Source organism: Pyrus communis, chromosome 15, assembly GCF_963583255.1.
Source record: "Pyrus communis chromosome 15, drPyrComm1.1, whole genome shotgun sequence".
In the NCBI taxonomy this organism is placed as follows: domain Eukaryota; kingdom Viridiplantae; phylum Streptophyta; class Magnoliopsida; order Rosales; family Rosaceae; genus Pyrus; species Pyrus communis.
Window position 1 is genome coordinate 8,452,212 of NC_084817.1, and position 21,452 is coordinate 8,473,663.

General features: G+C 37.4%; 1 protein-coding gene across 1 annotated transcript; it reads left to right on the top strand.

Moving 5' to 3' along the window:
- The first annotated feature begins 7,871 nt into the window (after nucleotides 1-7,871).
- On the top strand, nucleotides 7,872-19,640 carry LOC137716818 (protein ANTI-SILENCING 1-like). Its single transcript, XM_068456190.1, has 12 exons — nucleotides 7,872-8,106; nucleotides 8,724-9,110; nucleotides 10,339-10,507; nucleotides 10,610-11,694; nucleotides 15,818-15,844; nucleotides 16,483-16,575; nucleotides 16,776-16,854; nucleotides 17,020-17,110; nucleotides 17,522-17,627; nucleotides 17,836-17,952; nucleotides 18,087-18,186; nucleotides 18,656-19,640. Exons 2-11 carry the CDS (start codon nucleotides 8,766-8,768, stop codon nucleotides 18,153-18,155), a joined length of 2,181 nt encoding a protein of 726 aa, XP_068312291.1. The 5' UTR covers nucleotides 7,872-8,106; nucleotides 8,724-8,765; the 3' UTR covers nucleotides 18,156-18,186; nucleotides 18,656-19,640.
- The last annotated feature ends 1,812 nt before the right edge of the window (nucleotides 19,641-21,452 follow it).

Genomic DNA, 21,452 nt, shown 5'->3' on the forward strand with positions numbered 1-21,452 from the left:
AGTTCGAACGATCATGGGTGTACTCGAAGGCTTCGCTTTATCCTCATTAAAACGATGCAACACCTTTTGGGTGTAGTTTGATTGATATACTAAGATTCCATCCAAACAATGCTCGATCTCTAGGCCGAGATAGTATCGAGTTTTCCTAAGATCTTAAATTCCGATTTCAAGTGTGCATCAATTTCCTCAAGCTTTACGGGAGTCCCAATGAGGTTCATGTCATCGACATAAACTACAACGATTGCAAATCTGGAATGTGACTTCTTTATGAACACGCATGGGCATAATTCGTTGTCCACATAACCCTGACTTGTCAAATATTCACTCAGATGATTATACCACATCCGCCCGGATTGTTTCAATTTGTAGAGTGACTTCTTTAACCTAATTGAGAGAGTGTTTCGTGATCTAGAAATATTTGAACTAGTCAATGGTAGTCCTTATGGAACTTTCATGTAAATTTCTGTATCTAGATCCTCATAGAAATACGTGGTTACCACGTCCATAAGTTGCATATTCAGTTTTTCGAAAACTACCAAACTGATTAGGTAGTGGAACGTTATAACGTCCATTACGGGGGAATACGTCTCCTTGTAATCAATCTCAATGCACTGAGAGAAGCCTTGTGTTACGAGGCGTGCTTTATATTGCACTATTTCATTCTTCTCATTACTTTTCCTCACGAAAACCCACTTGTAGCCAACAGGCTTCACGCGTGGTGGTGTGAGAACAATAGGTCCAAACACTTCACGTTTCGCGAGCGAATCAAGTTCGACCTGGATTGCTTATTTCTAGTTTAACCAATCAGTTATACGTCAGCATTCATTAACAGAACGTGGTTCAATGTCATCATTAAGCATGATGTCAGTAGCTACTGAGTACGTGAATGTATCGTCGACGATCATCTCATTCCTAATCCAAACCTCATCCAATCGTAATGGATTGAAATCTCGCGATTTTTAGGAGGGCGGCATGTTTCATATGAAAGATCACCGTAATCTAGAATAATCTCATGTGTTGAAAAATGATGAGTGAGCGATGGTCGAATTCAAACTGGGGTCACTAGTTGGTGCCATTTTCCTCTTTCGGGGTTGTGAATCCTTTGAACCAAGGGGTCTTGCATAGTTCAGGATAAGGTTCTAAAAAACGCTAGGCACTAGACGCTAGTACCGTGGCAGGCTGGCGCCTATCGCCTAGGCGGCCTGGGCGGATTTAGGTAAATTTCTTGTATATCTTGTAAATAAGTGCATATTGACACTTACAAAAAAATTATACTTGTATGAAATCCATGGATAAGATAATAAAATAATGATAAAATGCAAAAAGAGTATCTAACAAGTCCAAAATTTAAAAATACATTAAGCATATATGTCATATAACTATAGTGAGAAGTATTGTAAGATGACACATATACAATAAGTTCATAATTTAAATACACATAAAATACAAAATAATAGAAAAATAAGGAAATATAATAATTAAATTTATCATAACAAAACCTAATAATACTAGTGGGTTGTTATTATTAACCACAATTTAAAAGTTAATAAGATTGTAACCATATAAAATGGCCCAGCCTAGCCTACCCACTCCACCCTTGCTTTCTTTTCACTCTTATCTTCTTTGTTCTGTCGCATCACCTTTTTTTATTTTATTATAAACACCTCGTTTCTATAAACTAATTAAATGAACCAAATTGTATACCTCTCTCTCTCCATCTTTTTGGTAAACACCCCATTGTCTATAAACTAATTAAAGGAACCAAATTGTATATATATATCTCTCTCTTTTTGGTAAACACCCCATTTTATTATAATCAGTCTTCCATTTCCTCTTCCAACACCTCGTTTCCATCGTCACCTCTCTGTCTTTGAGAAAGAGGTGTTGCGTCTTTTACTCTCTCTCAGAATCAGGCCCCCTTCTAGAGCTCTCATCGTCAGAGCTCTCATCGATGTTTGTGAAGAAATCCGAGCTGGGTTCTTTCAACTATCAAGAAGGTTTGTATGTATCACCAAGATTTCTACTGCGCTCTCTTTTTTTTTGACAAATTGTAGCGAAACGGATAACCACCAAGGCTCTGACGAGCCCGCCTAGACTGCCGCCTACCACCGCCTAGATAGCACCTAGGCGGCCGACTAACTTCTACCTAATTTTATAAACGTTTTGGCATAAATCCTGGTGGCACACCATCGCTTAGGCCAATTTTTAGAACATTGCTTCAGGGTCAAAGCAAATGATTGGCTAGCCGCCAATGTACCTTGTCGCATGGAAGGTGCGGCCTCCCCATATTCGAGGACGATTCAGCCTTCCTAAGCAGGTTGTGGACGTACATGGGGTACATTTATCCTTACAGGTGCGTTTGCAGTGGGTATATGTGATCTTGTCACCTTTATTAAATCATTAAAAGCATCCGGCATGCTCTAAGCAATGCTTTGAAGATCTATAATTCGTCGTAGCTTAGTTTCAGACTGGGTAGTGCGGGGATCTAAATGAGACATAGTAGAAGCATACCACGATAATTCGCGGCGTTCTACGGGAACGTTAGCATGCTTATCTCCCTCTAAATACGGGAAGGCTGTCTCATCAAAGTGACAATCTGCAAAACGTGTGGCAAAAAGATCTCATGTCAAGGGTTATAAGTAACGAACAATTGATGGTGAATCATAATTGACATATATTTCCACTTTTCTTTGTGACCCATTTTGGTTCGTAACGGCGGCGATATTGACACATAAATGGCGCACCCAAACACCCGTAAACGCAAGACGTCAGGCTCGTATCCAGTGACTAACTGTAACAGTGAATGTGGTTAAGTAGTGATGGGCCTCAGGTTGACCAACATAGCTGCGTGCAATATTGCATAGCCCTAGGAAAATACCGGTAGTTTAGTTCGCATAACCAAAGTCCGAGCAATCAATTGAAATCACTTTATGAAAGCTTCTGCTAGGTCGTTTTAGGTGTGAACATGGGGTACAAGATGTTCCACATCAATCCCTATTAACATGCAATAATCGTCAAAAGTCTGTAACGTAAACTTTCCAGCATTATCCAGTCGAATCGACTTAATCGGATAATCAGGGTGGTGAGCCCTTAGCTTAATGATTTGAGCTAGGGGTTTAGCAAACGCAGTGTTGCGTGTGGACAATAGGCAAACATATGACCATCGTGTCGATGCATCAACCAACACCATAAAGTATCTAAATGGTCCGTAAGTTGGTTGGATAGGCCCACAAATGTCCCCTTGAATCCTCTAAAGAAATTTAGGGAGGGCGTGAATAATCTTTGTATATGAGGGTTGAGTATTCAACTTCCCTAAAGAACATGCTTTGCATGGCAGAAGTCCAACATAGGGATATAACTTATGCTCGTGTGAAGATTTGAGAATACGACACATTATGTCACGTCCATGATGTCCTAAACGGTTATGCCAAAGCAACAAAGTGTATTGGAACTCAGGCATAGGGCCCGCCACACTGTGGGCTTCTATGCCGCGAATGGTTGTGATGTACAACCTACTCGATAGACGTTCCAACTTCTCGTGAATACGCTTCTGGGCATATTCGTATGAAATGATACAAAGAAATTCAGAACCATTATCTTCAGTGGTTTCAATGTGATATTGATTATCTCGAATATCTCTAAAACTCAGCAACATTCTTCAAGAACGTGGAGAATAGAGTGCCTTCTTGATAGTCAAGATAGTACCATTGGACAACATGATATGTGTCTTTTTGTATCCTTCAATCATGTTGGATGAGCCTGAGAGAGTTGCCGAATGAGCTTTCTTGGGTATTAAGTTAGTAAAATAATGCTGTTCATGCAAGATGGTGTGCGTGGTTGCACCATCTGCCAAACAACTAACTTCCCCACTAGACATACCTAGAAATAAATTGATTGAATTGGTCACATGTATAAATATAATTCCATTCATTCAATTAAGCAATTCGAGAAAATAATATCCATTCAAGTAACAATCCATAATTCAAAACAAACCAAAACCAAAAAAATTATTCCAAATACTTAGAAAAATTGTTCAAAATTAAACCATAAACCTAGAAAAATAGGGGGGTGGCGGCCACTCCTAGTGGGTTCGGCCACTAGGGGTAAACACCCTAAAAACATGACTAATTTATTCATCCATAGGCACTGACGCCTCCTGAAAATCCGATATCTCCATTGATGTAGTTGCATCTTTCGGATGATCCACATGTGCAAAGTTAGACTCACGACGAGAATAATACTTAACAATAGTCTCAGGGGAAGCTCGGCATACGCGTGACCAATGATCCCTTGATCCATAGCGATAACACATGTCCAGTTCAGTAGAAATGGGCTGAACAGGAGCTTTGTCGTTGTTCTTGAAGTTTGGGGCCTTAAGGGCGAGTGGTGGACGCTGCTGGGTCACATTTCCTCCTTTATGTGTGGCACTTTGTTGACCTTGGGCCCGTGGTGGGGCTTGCCACCCATTGCTACGACGACAATGATTTTTTCGTCGTTTATGGCTACTAAAATGTGTCGCTTGCGCTTCAGGCTCGGCAGTCGAGCAATCGATCAAGTTTGATGATTCTTCATCAAAAGCTAGTTTTGTTTTTCAGCGAGAAGTAAATAGAGATCAAATCCGAATACGTGGTGAATTTCTATGCCCTATATTGTTGTTGTAGGACAATATTAGTGGCATGTAAGGTCAAATAAGTCTTCTCCAAGAGATCTGATTCGGTTAGTTCCACTTTGTAGAATTTCAACAGTGAACAGATTTTACAACTTCAGAGTTGTATTCATTCACGGACTTAAAGTCCTGGAAGTAAAGATGATGCCAGTCGTGTCTTACTTCAGGCAAGTATATGTATTTCTGGTGATCGAAACAGTCGGCCAGAGCAAGCCAGAGGGTACGTGGATCATCCTCAGTGAGATAATCAGTTTGCAGTGCATCATGGATGTGTCTTCAAATGAAGATCATTGCAGTAGCCTTCTGAGCTTCGTCAACAAGTTTGTTGGTGATAAGTGTCTCGATGGTGGCTCTAATACCCTTTGCAATCAGATGGAGCTTCACATCTTGAACCCACTTCAGATAGTTTCTTCCAGAGACTTCTAGAGCAGAGAAATTGAGCTTGTTCAAGTTCAACATGTCCCTAAAACAGAGGGAAAAATGTGATTAGTCATATGGTAAGCCATAAACATATATCGTTGAACATGCATGTTCTATAGACATGTATTGGTTTAATTTATGCATGAAAACTACAGGTTTCATGTGGTATGTTTTGAATGAAAACTTCAGGTTTCAAAGGCACTAAATTTGAAACTACAAGTTCAATTTAATTTTATGAACAATTAGTTCATAATGAGAGGTTCCTGCAAGAAACACAGAATGCAATATATTAATTTGAATAAAATGAATTTGAGGTTCTTTGGGAACTTAAGTGTGAGAGTTTCGTTACTACGAAAGTATGTCACGGTTTAAAGTATAAAAATAAATTATTAAATCGTTAATGTCCAAAAGTGATATTTAGGTTAATAATTTTGGATTCATTATTAGATTAATGGACTGCTGGTCGCTTTTAATTAATTCAATAAATTGGGCCATACATGTTCGATTGTAGAAGCTAAATAATATTAGAATAATATTATTGGATCGAAAATATAGCCCCAAATATAATTAGGCACGGGTTGGGTGCCTTGAGTAAAAGGCAAGGCCCAAAAGTCCTCGAGAGTAGGTTGCAGGCCACGGAGGTGAAGGAGAAACCCCAGCCGCAGCTGGGTTTCAAGGTTAGGCTGAGGGGAGGGCATGGGGCAAGGCCTAGCAGGAGCTAGTCTTGGGTCGCATAGGGAGCCTAGCCGCATGGGCTGTCTGCATGTGATGTGGGAAGTAGGCCGCAATGACCAAGCCTAGCCTTGTGGGTTGGCGTGGAAGACACGGGCCAAGGTGCAGGCTGCAGGCCTGGGCAACGATTAGGCTCAGGGCTTCAAGCCTTGTCCGAGGTTAATTCCAGGCTGAGGCTTGGTTGTTGATTCCACAATGATGGTGTGGTGGTGTGCTAGACCATGTCCAATTCCCTTTTTTTTTTTTTCAAAATCCCTTAGGGTTTGGGAAACCCTAAATATGCTTGTAATTTAATTTTATACGTTGACTCACATATTCCACATAACAATTTAATTGTGCAATGCATGAAACAAATATATATATATATTGACAAAAATATAAACATATACAATATATATCTAAAGGAAAATATAAATATAGAGGGGTTCATGCATCATGGGGAATGTTTTCATGCTTCGTGGACGTTTCAAATATCTTCTTTTATTTTAAGCGTACCTGATTAGCAGAAAACGAATAAGCCTTTGAATTTGGTGGAAGATAGCCTCCTCCTACGATGCGTCAATTCTTCAGCTTTTGGTAAGAGCATGCTGATAACATGTTATAAGCCTATTTGATTGAACGATCTAGGTTTTAGAGAGAGAGAGAGAGAGGGGGGCCGACAATATTGATGGAGAAGAGAGAGTGATTTAATTGTGAGGTGTGTTTGATTCACCCCCATTGTGCCTTTATTTATAGTAGTAGGATAGGTAAAAACCTTTTCCTTTAGGATTACAACATTGAATAAGTAATCTACTCCTAATAGGAATATAAGATACACTCCCATATCCTCTAGGATTTACACAATCATATTCCTATTCTCAATATGACTGCAACAATTTTTTCTATTTTTTTCAGTAAAGTGATAGCATTATTGGGTTAGGGGAAGAAAATTGGTGGAGATTTTTTAGTTGAAAAATACCAAATTTTTTCTAAAAAAATTATTTTTTATATTTTTTCAGTAGAATGATAGTGTGAGCATGAGAAAAAAAAAATCCTAAAGAAAGGTTCCTCCCTAGAAACCTCTGTCAGCAAGAAAAACAAAACAGAGCTTCATTTTCGATTCAAGGAATATCTGGAGGAGAACCCCTGGGATTGTTTCTTTTCTTCTTTTTTTTTTCACCTCGGAAATAAGGAGTTTATCTCCTAGATGTCTCTCTCCCCGTTTCGTTATAAAAAAGTTTTATTTGCCCCAATATTGTGGCTAGGGCTTTTGTTGATCCCTTGTTTATGGGATTCATACTGGCCTTTTTGGGTCGAATCTTGCTTTTAATTCTCTGTCTTTTGTCATTTCTGATGTGATCTGCTATTATGTATTGATGATGTCGTGATACCAAGTTCATTGAGGAGGAAAGTTGACCAGATGGATTTGTTTTGATTTGGTACTTTCAGGAGTAAGTACTACACTGCGAGGTGCATGTTTTACTATAATTACATTGGTTTTCACCAATTTAGGTGAATTAGTAAATAGTTTATATGAAATCATTACTACTTACTTTAATTCCATAAAAATTTAGTAAACAGCTCAAACATGATTTTGATTATGACTTTTGCCCATTTCTTCCTCTTGTTTCACTTACGGATTAGTAAACAAACTATTATAACATGTTCACGTACTATGAGTAACATAAATATGGAATGGGAAAATGCAATGTGTGATTATGATTCTCATTCACGATATATGAATTGTGCAGTTACTAACACAATTATGAACAAATATGTGAACATCATGTTAAAATGGAGCTTGCTTTATATGCTCGTTTGGATGTATTTTTAAAATTCCTAAAAATACGTTTAGAAAAAATATTTTTTTATTCCAAAAATACTTTTAGAATTTACTTCTAATTTTATTAAAGATTAATTTTAAAAATATTTTCATAAAAAACATTTTCAATGATTTTAAAAGTAATTTCAAACGAGTTAATAGGTACTCCAAATCTTGGATTTAGCATACGCAAAGAATCAAAATAAAATAATAAAAGGATTTAGATCCACGAGACAAGTACGGTCCAGAGAGTTTAGTGAAAAAACAAGTACGGTCGAAGAACTGTCTAAATTGGAGGGAGGAGAGAAGAGGAAGAGTCCCCGGACAGCGGCATATCACCGCGCCATCGCGTTTGGGGTTTTTCATCACAAACGGGAACAAGATTTACAACCAAAGAGAAACGACTTAGGGTTTCGCACTCTTCCAGTTCCGCGGTACCAGCATTGCCTCGGTTACTATCTTCGGCTCTGTAGAGAGCCGCTGTAAGGTTCGATTTTGCCTCTAAATTTTTGTTATTTCGTTATTTTTCCACTCGCGAATTGTTTCTATGTTTGGTGATTGTATATGGCTTTCATTTATTCGATTTAATTGTCAGTTTTTCCGGACCGGTTTAAAAGTTTTTGGATTTCATGCATTTGAGGATTGTTCTATGTTGTTTCTGTTTTTTTTTTTTTTTTTTTTTTTCATCAAATTGGTTTTTTTCTAATTTTTTCGTTTTGGAGGTCTTCAGGGATGTAATTGGCATAGTTTACTGTTTTGAGTGCTTAAATCATAGATATAAGAAAGTGCAGTTAGTTTTTCAGGAAAGTAGGACTCTGGGATTCTAGGGTTTTTTTTGTATCAATTGAAAGCTAATGCTTTTATTTAATTTCTGGAGAGAAAATCTCGTACTGTCCCGAATCGGTTTCACTTTGGCAGTATTCCTCTTTATTGCTTTGAACTGAGGTAGTGTTTTATGCTTACGGTAAACCAGGATTGGTAATCGTAGTGGGAAAAAAAGATTTCTTGGGTGGAAGTTGTTCTTGAGAATCATTATTTTCTTACATTATTGACTGGAAATTGTTCTATTGAAATATTGATAATAGGTTTTCCCTACTTTTTCAGGTTAACTGTGAGTCTGCTTGTGAAGAGGCCTGGTGGGGGAATATGGAAGAAGATACACCGACTGAAGAGCTTGAATTTACGTGGGGAAAGAAGAAAGGAAAGGGAGGGAAAAATAAGGACGTTCTGTTTTATGAATCTTTCACTTTTGATGGTGAAGAGTATACCCTGTATGATTGTGTATATCTTTACAAGAAAGATGAACCTGAGCCTGAGATTGGAAAGCTAATAAAAATATGGGAAACTGGTGAGAAGGCAAAGAAAGTTAAAGTTTTATGGTTTTTTCGTCCTTGTGAGATTTCAAATTTTCTTGGAGGTGAAGAGATACTTGAGAATGAGTTGTTTTTGGCATCCGGTGAAGGTGTAGGCCTTGCGAATCTTAATCCATTGGTAATTAAATTTTGATTTATGCTTTTCACTAGTTTATTACTTGTATTGTTAGAAATGTAATTATTGCTTGATCAGGTAAAGGTATGGTATATAGTTCGCCAGGTTAAATGAAAATAAAGTCTTTCTGATTTTCGATTAATACTGATGCAGGAACTTTCTGTGCTGTATATCTTTGCAATGTTGTTATTTCTTTTTCTTCGTTCTGCTGCCAAGTTTGTCTGCAAACTTTTACATTTTTTTTTTCACCAGGGGTTGACTAAACCATGCACTTGTATTTTATAGATTGGTTGAAAGTGTTTGAATATAATTTACAACAGATTCTACGTCTCTGGTACAGTAGGACCGTAAAATATTGTTAAGCTTCTTAGTGTTTTATTTTTTATATTTCTTAGAAGACTCTAATTGGCAATCCTTACAACTTTGATTTCCAGCAATACCATAAGATATGCATTCCCCTTGCGATGGCAGTTAAATTGTGTCAGATTACATGTTCTCTCTCTCTCTCTCTCTCACACACACACACACACACACACACACACACACAATTACAAATACATGCTAAGGTGAACTTGGGTTTTGAACTTTTGGTAGTATTTGATAGATGTTATCATTGTTCTAAAAATCCCCTCCTAGGCCCACCTAGGCACTAGGGGGCTGGCCACTGCCCCGATTGGTTCCTAGAGGTTTGAAAATTAGAAAAGTGTGCTTAGACCTACTTAGGTGTCTGCCTAGCCTGTCTAGGTGCTAGGCCCTAGCTCGGCGCCAAACCTAGCGCCAGCGTCTTTTAGAACATGGGATGTTCTATCTCTTATAAACATCGTAGTATGACAAGTGAGAAATTGTTTCAGTTGGTAACTAACTGTAAATATTTGTGCATTAAATGAAACTAAGAACTTAGAAAAATAGATTATGTACATGTATTGGTAAGTAGGAATTGAGTTTATACTTTATACTATGATAACATTGTAGCATAATCTTAACAATTTGTGGAGCAACGGTTATGTTATGTTCTAAGACTGCCACCAATCTTGGGACTCTCTTTATCACAAGATATCATTTGTGATTTTTGAAGCTCTGTTGGAAGGTTCAATTGCAGGGACTTCAACAATGGATCTCATGCTTTTATACCATAATAAAGTTTATGTTGTTAGGATATAAATCAACAATTATTTCATATTCCACTATTATACATCAATGGTCTTGTTGCTGAATTGTATAATCAAATCAGGAATCTATTGCTGGAAAATGCAATGTTCTTTGCATTTCAAAGCACAAGGAAAATCCTCAACCATCAGACGAAGAGCTTCAAATGGCCGAATTTGTGTTTCATCGAACCTTTGATGTTGGGCTGCAAAAAATTGCCGATAAGATGGAAGGAATAATTGCTGGGATTGATGGTATGTATATCTGTCAACTTGGAGTCTTGTAGTTTGACATATAGTTAACATGTTTGTTTCCGCATTTCAAGTCTTATATCTTTGTTTATGTAATTGTTGCAGTTAAATTCATGTTTAACAGAAAGGAAATTCAGAAGCCTGGTGGCGTTCTGAAAGTTGATTTAGGAAAAAATGAAGTTTGTGGGAATGTCATAGCAAGTAATGAAACAATGGTTCTATCAAAGAAAAACTCATTTAAAGAAAATATTACTTTAGAGACAAATGAAAATTGTGTTGATTCTTCAACACAAGAAAATGGTGATTTGGTTAAGCATAAACCATCACTTGTAGAAAAGCCTGCTTCTGGTGTAGGTTTAAATTCAAGTGACACGGATAAAAGGAATGAAAAACTGGAACATGTGTCAAATCCCATGGCCTTGTTGAGGTTTGAAGTTAAAAGTGATGAAGGTGAGGTTAAGCATGGTAAAGTTCATGCACGACAAGTTGAAGAGGAAGAAAAAGTGAAGTTCACTAAGGATAACATTGATTCGGATAATAGGCCAACCAAGAAGGCGAAGCTTGATACGGGAAAAATTAGAGAGCGAATACATGTGGAGGTGGAAAGAAAGAAAAAATTTACCAGTGTTTGTGACCCAAAGGTGAAGAATGACGCTTCAATTGAAGTGGGCAACAATAAAAACAAAAGTAGTGACTTGAAGCATAGGAGTGATACAAGGGTTTTATCCCCAAAGGTTTCTGATGAAGTGGACCATGGACAATCAAAAAAGCCGAAGCTTGACACTTCAATTGAAGTGCCCAATGACAAAAGCAAAAGTAGTGACCCAAAGTGTGTGAATGCTACAAAGGTTTTATCACCGACTATGTCTGCTCTTGATGATATATCCAAACTTAAGTTTGCAAAGGATTCTCTTGGAACAAACAATTCCCCTCTCAAGAAGATGAAGCCTGATGATAAGGCAACGACCATTTCCAATGGCAACGATGGCAACTTGCCTAAAGCATCTCAACGTAAAGTCAAACATGATTGTCGTGGAACAGACGAAGAGTCTTGCAAGAAGATAAATCTCAATGAGAAGGCCATGGCGCTTTCTGATGGCAAGTTGCCTAAAGTGCCTCCTACACAGTCTCAAAGTATGGCTGATAAAGTTGATGGCCTTGTAGTGGAAGTTACTCGACATCCCAATGGTGTAAGTAATGCCTCTCTTTCCTCATTTCATTCTAGTCCAATGATCACCTTATTGAGAGCGTGATTTGTTGTTATTCCCCACATGAAGTCGAATGTTGGTGTCATTTCTAGCATGTTTTTTCTTTGGGTCTTACAAATGCCATGCTTTGTTTTATATGGTGGAGTGTCCATATATTCTCTCTCTCTCTCTCTCTCTCTCTCATGATTGAGGGTTTCCCCAATGTGAAAGTTTGGCGAAGCCCTAGGTTTGACATAATTGGAACTACTTTTAGCGTTGATTTTGGAACGTTAAATAGTTTAGAGAAGGTTGGTAGTTATATTTTGTTGATAGTTATGTTTAACCTGTTACCGAAAAGAAGAAGAAGATATGTTTAACCAATGGCACACCCTTGGAGATGCTCTAATTATGGAGAGGCACGATGTTGGGGTTAGGGCTTTTTTTGGTTTTTGTAGTTAAGGCACAAATTGGCACTCAATTGTAGCATTCGATAACAATTGAGGTCTACTCAAAAGAGTTGGTACTCATTCATTGTACACATGGCGAGTTGACTCTCGTTAGTACTTTGTGGTCGAGTTGACATCACGTGCCATGTGTGCTACACAAGAGTGCTTCATGCCTTGCCTGCATTAGTTACTTTTCTAAATGAATAATGCCAAGGTTATCACGAACTACCAACGTTTCTAGGAAATATTCAAATCATCATCCAAACTTCAATTTTTAATGCTTCTTTTATGGTCGTGGTCATCGTGGCCTCAGTCAATGATTACGCCATTGTATAGTGTAACAATGTATGAGAAAATCGTGCTTTGAGACACAACCATTTTGGTATAAGAGTCTTATATATGAAGTACTAAGATCCTTTTTACCTTTCATGACTTAACAATAGTTCTTCACTAAACCATTCATTCGTGTCGATTTTTTGTGTTATTTCCATGTGGAATTATGCTTAAATTTCTAACTTGTCGTGTTCAAATATATAAAGTTGAACCATACACAAAGTTTTCATGCGAGTTCAGGTCATGAATGATTTCGCCAATGGTCATAGTAATGGAAACAATGTTCTACAATCTTATTTTTAGTTGAGGTATCTCCCTTCTTGTAATCCTTGCTAAGTTTGATTAGTGTCCTCGTGGTGTAATCCTTACTGGGTTGAAAATAGTTTTTACTTGTTTCTTTCTTCATCTTGGTTCTTTCAATTAGAACACTAAGGGCTAATTTGGCACTTCTTTTGGAATGGATAAAAGCGTTTTTAGATAACCAAGGGCTCTTTCTTTTTAGGAAGCACGTTTACTCACAAGTCCTTTTATACTCATTAATTTCTTGTTACATTAAAGGGTTTCAGACTATGGACCTAGCCTACTTGTGCTCATCGCCCTACGCCCACCCTCATCACTAAGCTCACAAGTGCTTTTATAAGCCACAAGCATTTTTATGTTTTCATGTCAATCGTTGAAGAAGTTTTTTGGTTATCCGCAAGTTCTTTTAAAGCTCGCTTGGAACTACTTGTTTAGAAAACGCTTACGCTTATAAGCGCTTTTGGTACAAGTGATTTTTGAAAACCCGTTGAAGTTTTTATTAAAACTCAAGTGCTTCTGATAAAAACAGTTGGATGTGCTTTTTGAAGAAGCGCTTGATGAGTGCTTTTCCATAAAGTTCTCATATGATATACTAGATGAAGCCCACATTGTGTGTAAATATAAAAATTTCAAGAAGTAAAAAAAATATAAGGAAAAGAGAGAAGTTGGAGAGAAAAGTGAGAGGGAATGTGATTATTTTTTTAGGGAAGTATTATTAGCACTCCAAAAATCTCTTTCTACACTCCTCACAAGTGTATTTTTCTTTCCAAATATAGAAAGCTAGGAGTGTAGAATGAGAATTTTGAAGTGCTAATAACAATTCCCTTTTTTTTATTTTATGTGTTTTTTAATTAGAGATGCTTGATTACATGTGGGTGAGGTTTGAAATAAAAAAAAAAGCAAAATTTGGTTTGTGCGAAATTACATTACTGCCCATGATTTTATTTTTGTGATATAAGATCAACTTGTCTCGTTACCTTCTTTTGGTTGATAAAGAGGGTTTTGGTAATAGGTTGTTTATATAATAAGTGTTTTTTGTTAAACATAATCATAAGTGCTTTTGGTTGTCAAAAATCACTTTACTACTTGACGAGGCTTTTAGCACTTTGAATGAGTCCTAATTAAGTGTTTCTTTGTTATAACAACACATTAGTGTCTCTGAAATACTTGGTTGGAAGAACTTCAAAGTGTTTTTCCATAAAGCACTTGGCTTTTATAGAGTATTTGTTGTGATTCTAACAAAAAGCCTTCTCAAGGGATGTCATGAGTTTCTTGTGGGCTCAACTTAAACCATTGGGCTTGCGTGTCTGAGTTTTGGTGCATGCCAAGTTGCAATACGTACACCAACACTGGTTTAGTGGTCCTAGCTTTAGGAGTACCAATGACCATCCCTAAAGTGCTTATGAGTGTTTCTTTTAAAGCATTTCAAGTGGGCTCTAATTTAGTGTACTCCTTCAAATTATTCGTTATCCTTTATTTCTTGAGATTTGATTTAATACATTCACCTCTTGATCTCCCCATTCCTTGTCCTCCATCTACCATCAAGTTTTCACCTTGTGCATCGCCAGAGGTGGATCCATTCATGGACCCAGGTGGTCCCGCGACCCTCTGAAGTCTGTAGAAGCTCCTATAAGGACCTCCGAGTATCACCCAATGATTTGGGCAAGTGGTGGAGGAGAGAAGACCACCATTGCTATGTTGCTGCTGTGTAATAGAAGTTTTGAACAAAGAAGAGAGGTCTAATTTCAGATGAAGAGGAACACAGAGCTCTTTGCTGTTCTTGGGCCTTGGTTCCAATGAAGAAAGAGAAAATGACTCTCTCTCCATTTCCACATGACCAACTCCCCTTTTTTTTTTCTTTTTTTTTTTTTAATTGTTGTACAATCAGATTATGCCATCTAGGATTTTTGTTAATACCTTATACATGTTTGGCACTGTTATTTCTTTTAAAATTCAATGTAAATTCATACAACCTTTGAGATATTTCGTAAAGTACTATGGACTTTTAATCACTTGAATTTTCATCTCATACTATCAAATTTACTAGAATACTAAAGCGAAAATTATGATATTCTCAATACAAGTGTAGGTTTTTTTTTTAAAGTGTAAATAGGCACTTATTTATATTATATATAATAAAGTTACTTAAATCCGCCTAGTTTGGCCATCTAGGCACTAGGCTCTAGCCCGCCGCTCAACTAGCGCCTATTGTGTTTTAGAACCTTGATTAGGACCACCCGATGTTAGAATCCTGGATCCATCGCTGCTGCACAAATAGAGTTCCCTTCTTTCTAGGATAGTGTTCAAGTGAAGCCTCAGTTACTTCATAGTGCTCAATGATTTCCTTTTCGTACTGTAGAGTACAACCAAGTAATTATATTTATAGGGATGTGATACCAAAATGCAAAGGCAGTGCCTTCAACACTGAAGGTCTGCTTCTTATTTGGTATTCAATTACTAATTGGTTCTGTTAATTAAGATTATCATTCATTGATGCAACTGCCACCATGAGAAATATATGTAGTTGCATTTATGGTATGTCTGACTATGTCTAGATAGTGATTTTCTAGCACTCTAATTTCCCGTAAATGCTTATTGCTGACTTTTCTCATACAACATGAGAGAGGATCTGTTTTGTTATATTACAACCAAGTTGTGCTCAACCTAGTTTAACTGGATGATGACTGGAGTTTTACACAAAGAGATACAACAGCTTGTTTCAAGTTTGCAAGACTACACACCATTCTCACACAAATAGATATGCATTAGCACACCATCAGTTAATTAATCAATCCCCAATACAACTGTAGAGGGCATTGTATTCTCTTTTTCCTCAAATGAACAGGTTTAGATTATAACACATCATCTCAATAGAAGTTGGTTTTACCTAACATTTATTGTGTTTTGGGTGAGGGGTTTGGTAGTCAGGTTTACTGTTAGTTCTTTTGTGTTATTAATGCCTAGTTCTTCCAAAATGATAACATAAAGATCCCAAAAAGGTTAACCTTGGATTTAGTTCTTACAGTTTCTCATCTTCATTTTTGCAGGATAGAAGAACATGGTTCAAGGGATTTGTGAGTTGTTCATTTTCACTTCTATTCTTGGGTTCAATTATTAAATTTGCTTGTGAATCTCAAATTTTTGTTTACTGTTGAATTTGATTCTAGTGCCTTGCACCTGTAAGGCCTCAAAACTGTCTTCCACTCTTTTGTCGAGGGGCAAGGAAACATAATGGGGTGTTGTCAATGTGAACCTCAACTAGTAATTACTTTCACCAAAAAAGTTCAAAGAAAAGTTCTTTTAAATTGGCGTTTAATGGATGTTTTAAAGTGGCCAGTAGTGAGGGCCATGTTGGTGAAGAAAGTTGGGGTTCCACCATAAAACCAATTGGTAGTATGGGGAGTAGCCCAATCTCTTATAAGCCCAAGCAAGGTCCCTCCTCCCATCAATGTGGGACTCATTCTCAACACGCCCCCTCATGTGTGGCGAATTTTCGAGCCTAACACGTGAACAACACAACGGGATGATGTGGAACACATGTGTCCCAACGTGGCTCTGATACCATGAAGAAAGTTGGGGTTCCACCATAAAACCAATTTGCAATATGGGGAGTAGCCCAACCTCTTATAAGTCCATGCAAGGTCCCTCATCCCACCAATGTAGGACTCATTCTCAACAATTGGATTGATAAATTGTCTTTTATCAATGTCAGCCTTGGGAAGATAGAATTCAGAATGCACATGAGCAAGGCACTCTTGTTCTGCTCCAAAATTTGGATCCAGCATACACTTCAGCGCAAGTGGAGGTAATAATCGCATTGGAGGTTTAGATGCATATGCTGCTGTTACTTGGAGTACAGATTTTGAACTAAATGTACTAATGTAGTGTACTATTGTGTTTGTACTTGTCCAATTTTTCATCATTGTCAACTCCAGGCTGCCATTTATATGTTGGGTTCTCTACGTTACAGCAACATCTAATTTGATCTTATGCATTTCATTTCAGGACATAGTATGGCATGGTATTAAGGAAAGCTGCACGGCTAAGATGATTCAGCGGACTGCAAATTCTAGTCCTCACTATGGTACAGATAATGTATTTGAATGACTTATTTTATTCTCTTATCTATTTTCTTGGAAAATTTGACTGAATCTTGCTTTCAGATGATAACATGTATTTGTAAACACAACATGGATGAAATTACGCATATGGTCTAATTGTAATTTTTTTTTGTTTGTTCATATTGTAGGACAAGCTCTTGTGATTCTCAAAACTAGGGAAGCAGCACAAAAGGTTGTTAGAGAATTGGATGAGGGCTGCCTATTACTGTCAAATGGAAGGTTTGTAGTTGGATGATATTCTAGCACAGGCTCTGCAGCATACATCATTTTGCTATTTATTCTCATATATCTTGTTTTATTTCTCCTTATCTGTTCCACTCCCCATTAAATAACTTAGAATCCTCTGCATACCAAGATTTCTTTTTCAAGTTCTTTCTTATGACTTACTGATGACCCTTTCTGTTGTGTCCATTTTTTCTGTTTTATCAAATCAAAGCAGTTAGCATCTAAGATTTTTTTCACGGGGCGGTGTATTTGTTTATAGTTTCTGTTATTCTAACTGCTCTCGATTGATGAAGGAGACAGGCATCTGTCAATCTCAGTGTGATTATCAGCTTTTACTTTATCTAATGCTAATTTTTGCAAATTGGGTGTCTCGCATGATTATACATAGTTTTATGTGATTTGTAGGCCTCTGGTTGGCAGCATTGGAACTCCTTGTTCCTCAGAAAGGAAGCCACCTTTTTTTGGTCATTTAACTATCGAGAAACTTTGGCACCAAAATGCACGAGAAATGGTACAGTTGCATCTCTCTCTCTCTCTCTCTCTCTCTCTCTCTCCCTCCCTCCCTCCCTTACATGTACGTGAGCGCACACACGCGCCAACAAGGCTCCTTACAAGCATCGTCACATATAAGAGATATACAGGCACATAAAGTTGTTATTATTTGTTTCTGTTTAAATTTTCTTCTCATCTACATATTTATATTTTAATTGCACATCCAGAAAGAAGCCATATCAACTTCACATTGTTCCCAGCCCAACACTATTGAATACAATATGGCCATGGAGTGGTGTTTACAACAAGAAAGATCAGATCTTTTTTGGAAGAACTTGTATAAGGTCTTTGAAATATTCCATCTCATCTTCAATTTATTGTATTGTGATGGAATAATGCTATTAATGTTTCTTCATGTTATTTCCTTTGCCAAGCTATCTTAAATGATATTGTTTTTGCTTCCCAAATTTGTTTTTAGCAACAAGGAAAGGAGTTGAGACAACTCAAAGCTAAACTTAAACTCAAAGATGCACTTAAGGCGAAGTAAGCAGTGTGGCTGGGTAAACTTGCTCCCATTGGTAAGTTTTGCAACAAAGAAAGATCTCTACTTCCAACATTGAGTTACTTAATTCCGTTGCTCCTTGAATTTTTTCACCCATCAATTATCTTTACATCAGCTCTATTCGCTGTGATTCAAATGAATATTTTCTCCTCTTTTGGGGCTTTGTGAAATTGTCAAGAATGATCTAATTTCAGATTTTTTTATACTTGTGTGGAAGTGATTCATGAAAGTTCAATGCAAAGGTTTTTAAGGCTCTGGGCCAGCAAATGATGTGTATCTGTTCCCCTGTACAGTGTATTGTAAAATGTGTGCGATCTAACACATTTAAGTTTCAGTTAAATACTTGCATCGTTCGTAGTCCTTTCCTTGAGTAGGAGAAACTCAAATCATATATTTGCATATTCTATTTAGTCTATACTCTCTCTCCCTCTCTCTCTCTCTATCTGAGTTTAGTCTATTGACACAATCCTTTTTTCTTCCCCTAGTTTTATCATGGAAGAACTTATATGGCTGGGCCATAATTCAGGGATCGGGCAATTTCATGGTTGCACAGGTACAAATATTTTGTTCAGGACTGGTTTCCAGGTGTTGTGAATCTCACCCGTAGTCTTTGCCCGTAGGAAATAACTGGACGGTATGCTTACATATGAGCTCCATCACCGAATAAAAATGTAAATTCCTTGGTATCATTTTCAGATAGGTGAATGGCCGTTTGTACAGTTATGATTTAGGTTAAACAAGTGTTTTTTCATCTCAGTTGAAACTAACAGACCGTGGTCGTTGTTTGTACAGTTATGATTTAGGTTAAACAAGATTTTTTCGTCTCAGTTGAAATTAACAGGCCAAAATTCTTGTAGGCTCTTTCTAGTCCACTATTTACCATTGAAAAGTTTTTCTTGGTGGGGTGACTGGTCAAATTCACTCTTTTTATGGGAGAAGGAACTTACATTTAAGGGGATGGCAATTATCTGTTCTAAATTAATCACGTTGCATCATGTGAGAAAGTTAAAAGACATGGTCACGAGATAGGTTTATGCATTGCCATTTTGCCATGGGGTTTTGTTGTTGATTTTGGTATTTATAAAAATTAAAGTAAATGGGGGATTAGAACGAAGGAATAAAAATTAAGGGAGTTTTAACGAAAAGTCTACGGTACTGTTCATTTTAACGAAAAATCATATTTTTACATTAAAAAGTCAATTCTGGTACTATTTATTTTACTTTTTATTTTGTTCTTATCATTAAAACTTAAAGTTTTCAAATCATTTTTATTAGTTTTCTTAAAAATTAAAGGGAATGAATCAAGCCTTGCCCTTTGATTTAATTTATGATACTTTTCTATTGGATTTGACATTCCTCCCAGGCAAGCAACAAAGCGTTGAACAGTTGAAGCACCAAAAAAGTTGGTCTACTTTCGCTGTTCCATAGCGAAAATATATTTAAAATTTTAGATTAATAACACCTGATTTTTTTCTACTTTTGTGCAAATCAAAATTTACGGTTTTACAATTTAGCACTCTCGTTAGGGCTCGTCCGATAAACGTGTATTCTTTATACAAGCAATAGTGGAAGGGAGAAATCAACTTTGGATATTGAGTGCAAGATGGCATGTTCTTGACCATTGTGTTGCAAAAGACTCGCAACCAGTGGCGAAGCCACATTAGGACAAGGAGGTGTGGTTGCTGTCGTTGTTGGAAACCCTATGAAGAGCGAGGAATCCCGCTCCTTTGGACTTGCACGTTCGGTGAAATGCTTAAATGAACGAAGACGGCAAATTTGACAGCAGGGAGCTTGGAAAAGTCGAGCTTCTCCCGGCCTTGAACGGTGGTCAAATGGGGCAAGGATTGGGTGGTTCTTGTTCAGGAGACTAAGATGAGTTGAATGGGGGTGGTGGCTGAGATAGTATTTGCCGGAAAATTCACCTAAAAAATTTGCAGAAAACTAGGTCGGTACTCAGGTAACCAGGTCGTCGGGTTGGTCTTTCCAAAAATGGTAAGTCTGCTCCAGGTTTATTGGAGCTCCTATATACTGAACGTCCAATTTGTCCCTGTCTTTGCTCACTTATTTCACATTTGATACAACTCTATTTCGCGAACGGTTTTCACCTACACATGTGGAGTCGAGCTCTATTCGAAAATACTAAGAGTAACCTAGAAAGGTCTACAATTTTTTAATGATTAATTATAAAAGAAAATGAACTTTGTAACTTGCCAACTAAAATTCTAAAATTAACGTTAATAATAGTAATTTCCTGAAAATACAAATTTTAATAGTGAAATCTAGGGATGAAATTTTACATTTAGCCTTTTAAGTTTTGCCCCTCCCTCTGACAATTCCTGGTTTCGCCATTACTTGTAGCACACACGTGTTCATGAGGCTCTTTTCTCTTAAAAAGCTTAGACATTTCTTCCGTTTGCTTTCAAACTCGTACGAGTGTGTACCATTTTCATTAAAGAAATGACGAGGATTCCCTTTAAAGGAGACTTGTGCATTAAGTGGATAGAGGTGCCGAATTGCAAAACTGTGAAAAACTGAAAACATTTGAACATAAAGTACGCAAATTTCTTCAAGAACAATATTGACATTCTATTTTAAGTAACTTATTCGACACATGACATGACATGAGTACAAAATCAATAAGTTTTGTTGGAGGAGGCCACAGTAATATCACCTTTTACCTCACCGGTCAAAGTTTATTCCATTCACACCAAGTAATTTTTACTTTATTTTTTACATGAAGTAAGTAATTAGGTAGGTAATCATCTGTTTACCACTTTACGCACTTATCAACAAGTACGACGTCGTATCAACTGCCTCAAAATGTGTGACCGTTAATTTTTAAAATCATAACTAGGGACACCTCGAGTAGACGTTAATTCCTCCGTTCCGTGCGAGTACACAAAAATTCTCTCCCTCTCTCTCTCCCTCCTCTCCCTCCTCTCTCTCTCTCTCTCTCTCTCTCTCTCTCTCTGCTCACTCTGGCAGCACTCACACTCTTTTCATTTCACTTCGTTGCCCTCCTCCTCCATTGAAACACTCTTTCCTCTCTCAAAAGTGAAAACCCGAAAAAGCCCGTCTTCGCCTCAAATATCTCTGACCTACCAGAGCTCCCAAAACCCAGCTCCAACAAGCTTCACTCTGCGGTGGAAGTGGCGCCGTCTTAGCCGCACCCAGAAGCTCCAAACGCAAAGCCCACATGTTGTTTCTCGTATTTTTTCCAACCTTCTGCTCTTAAATGTCAAAAAGTCCAAAACTTTGAGGATTTTTAGTCGTATTTTTCTG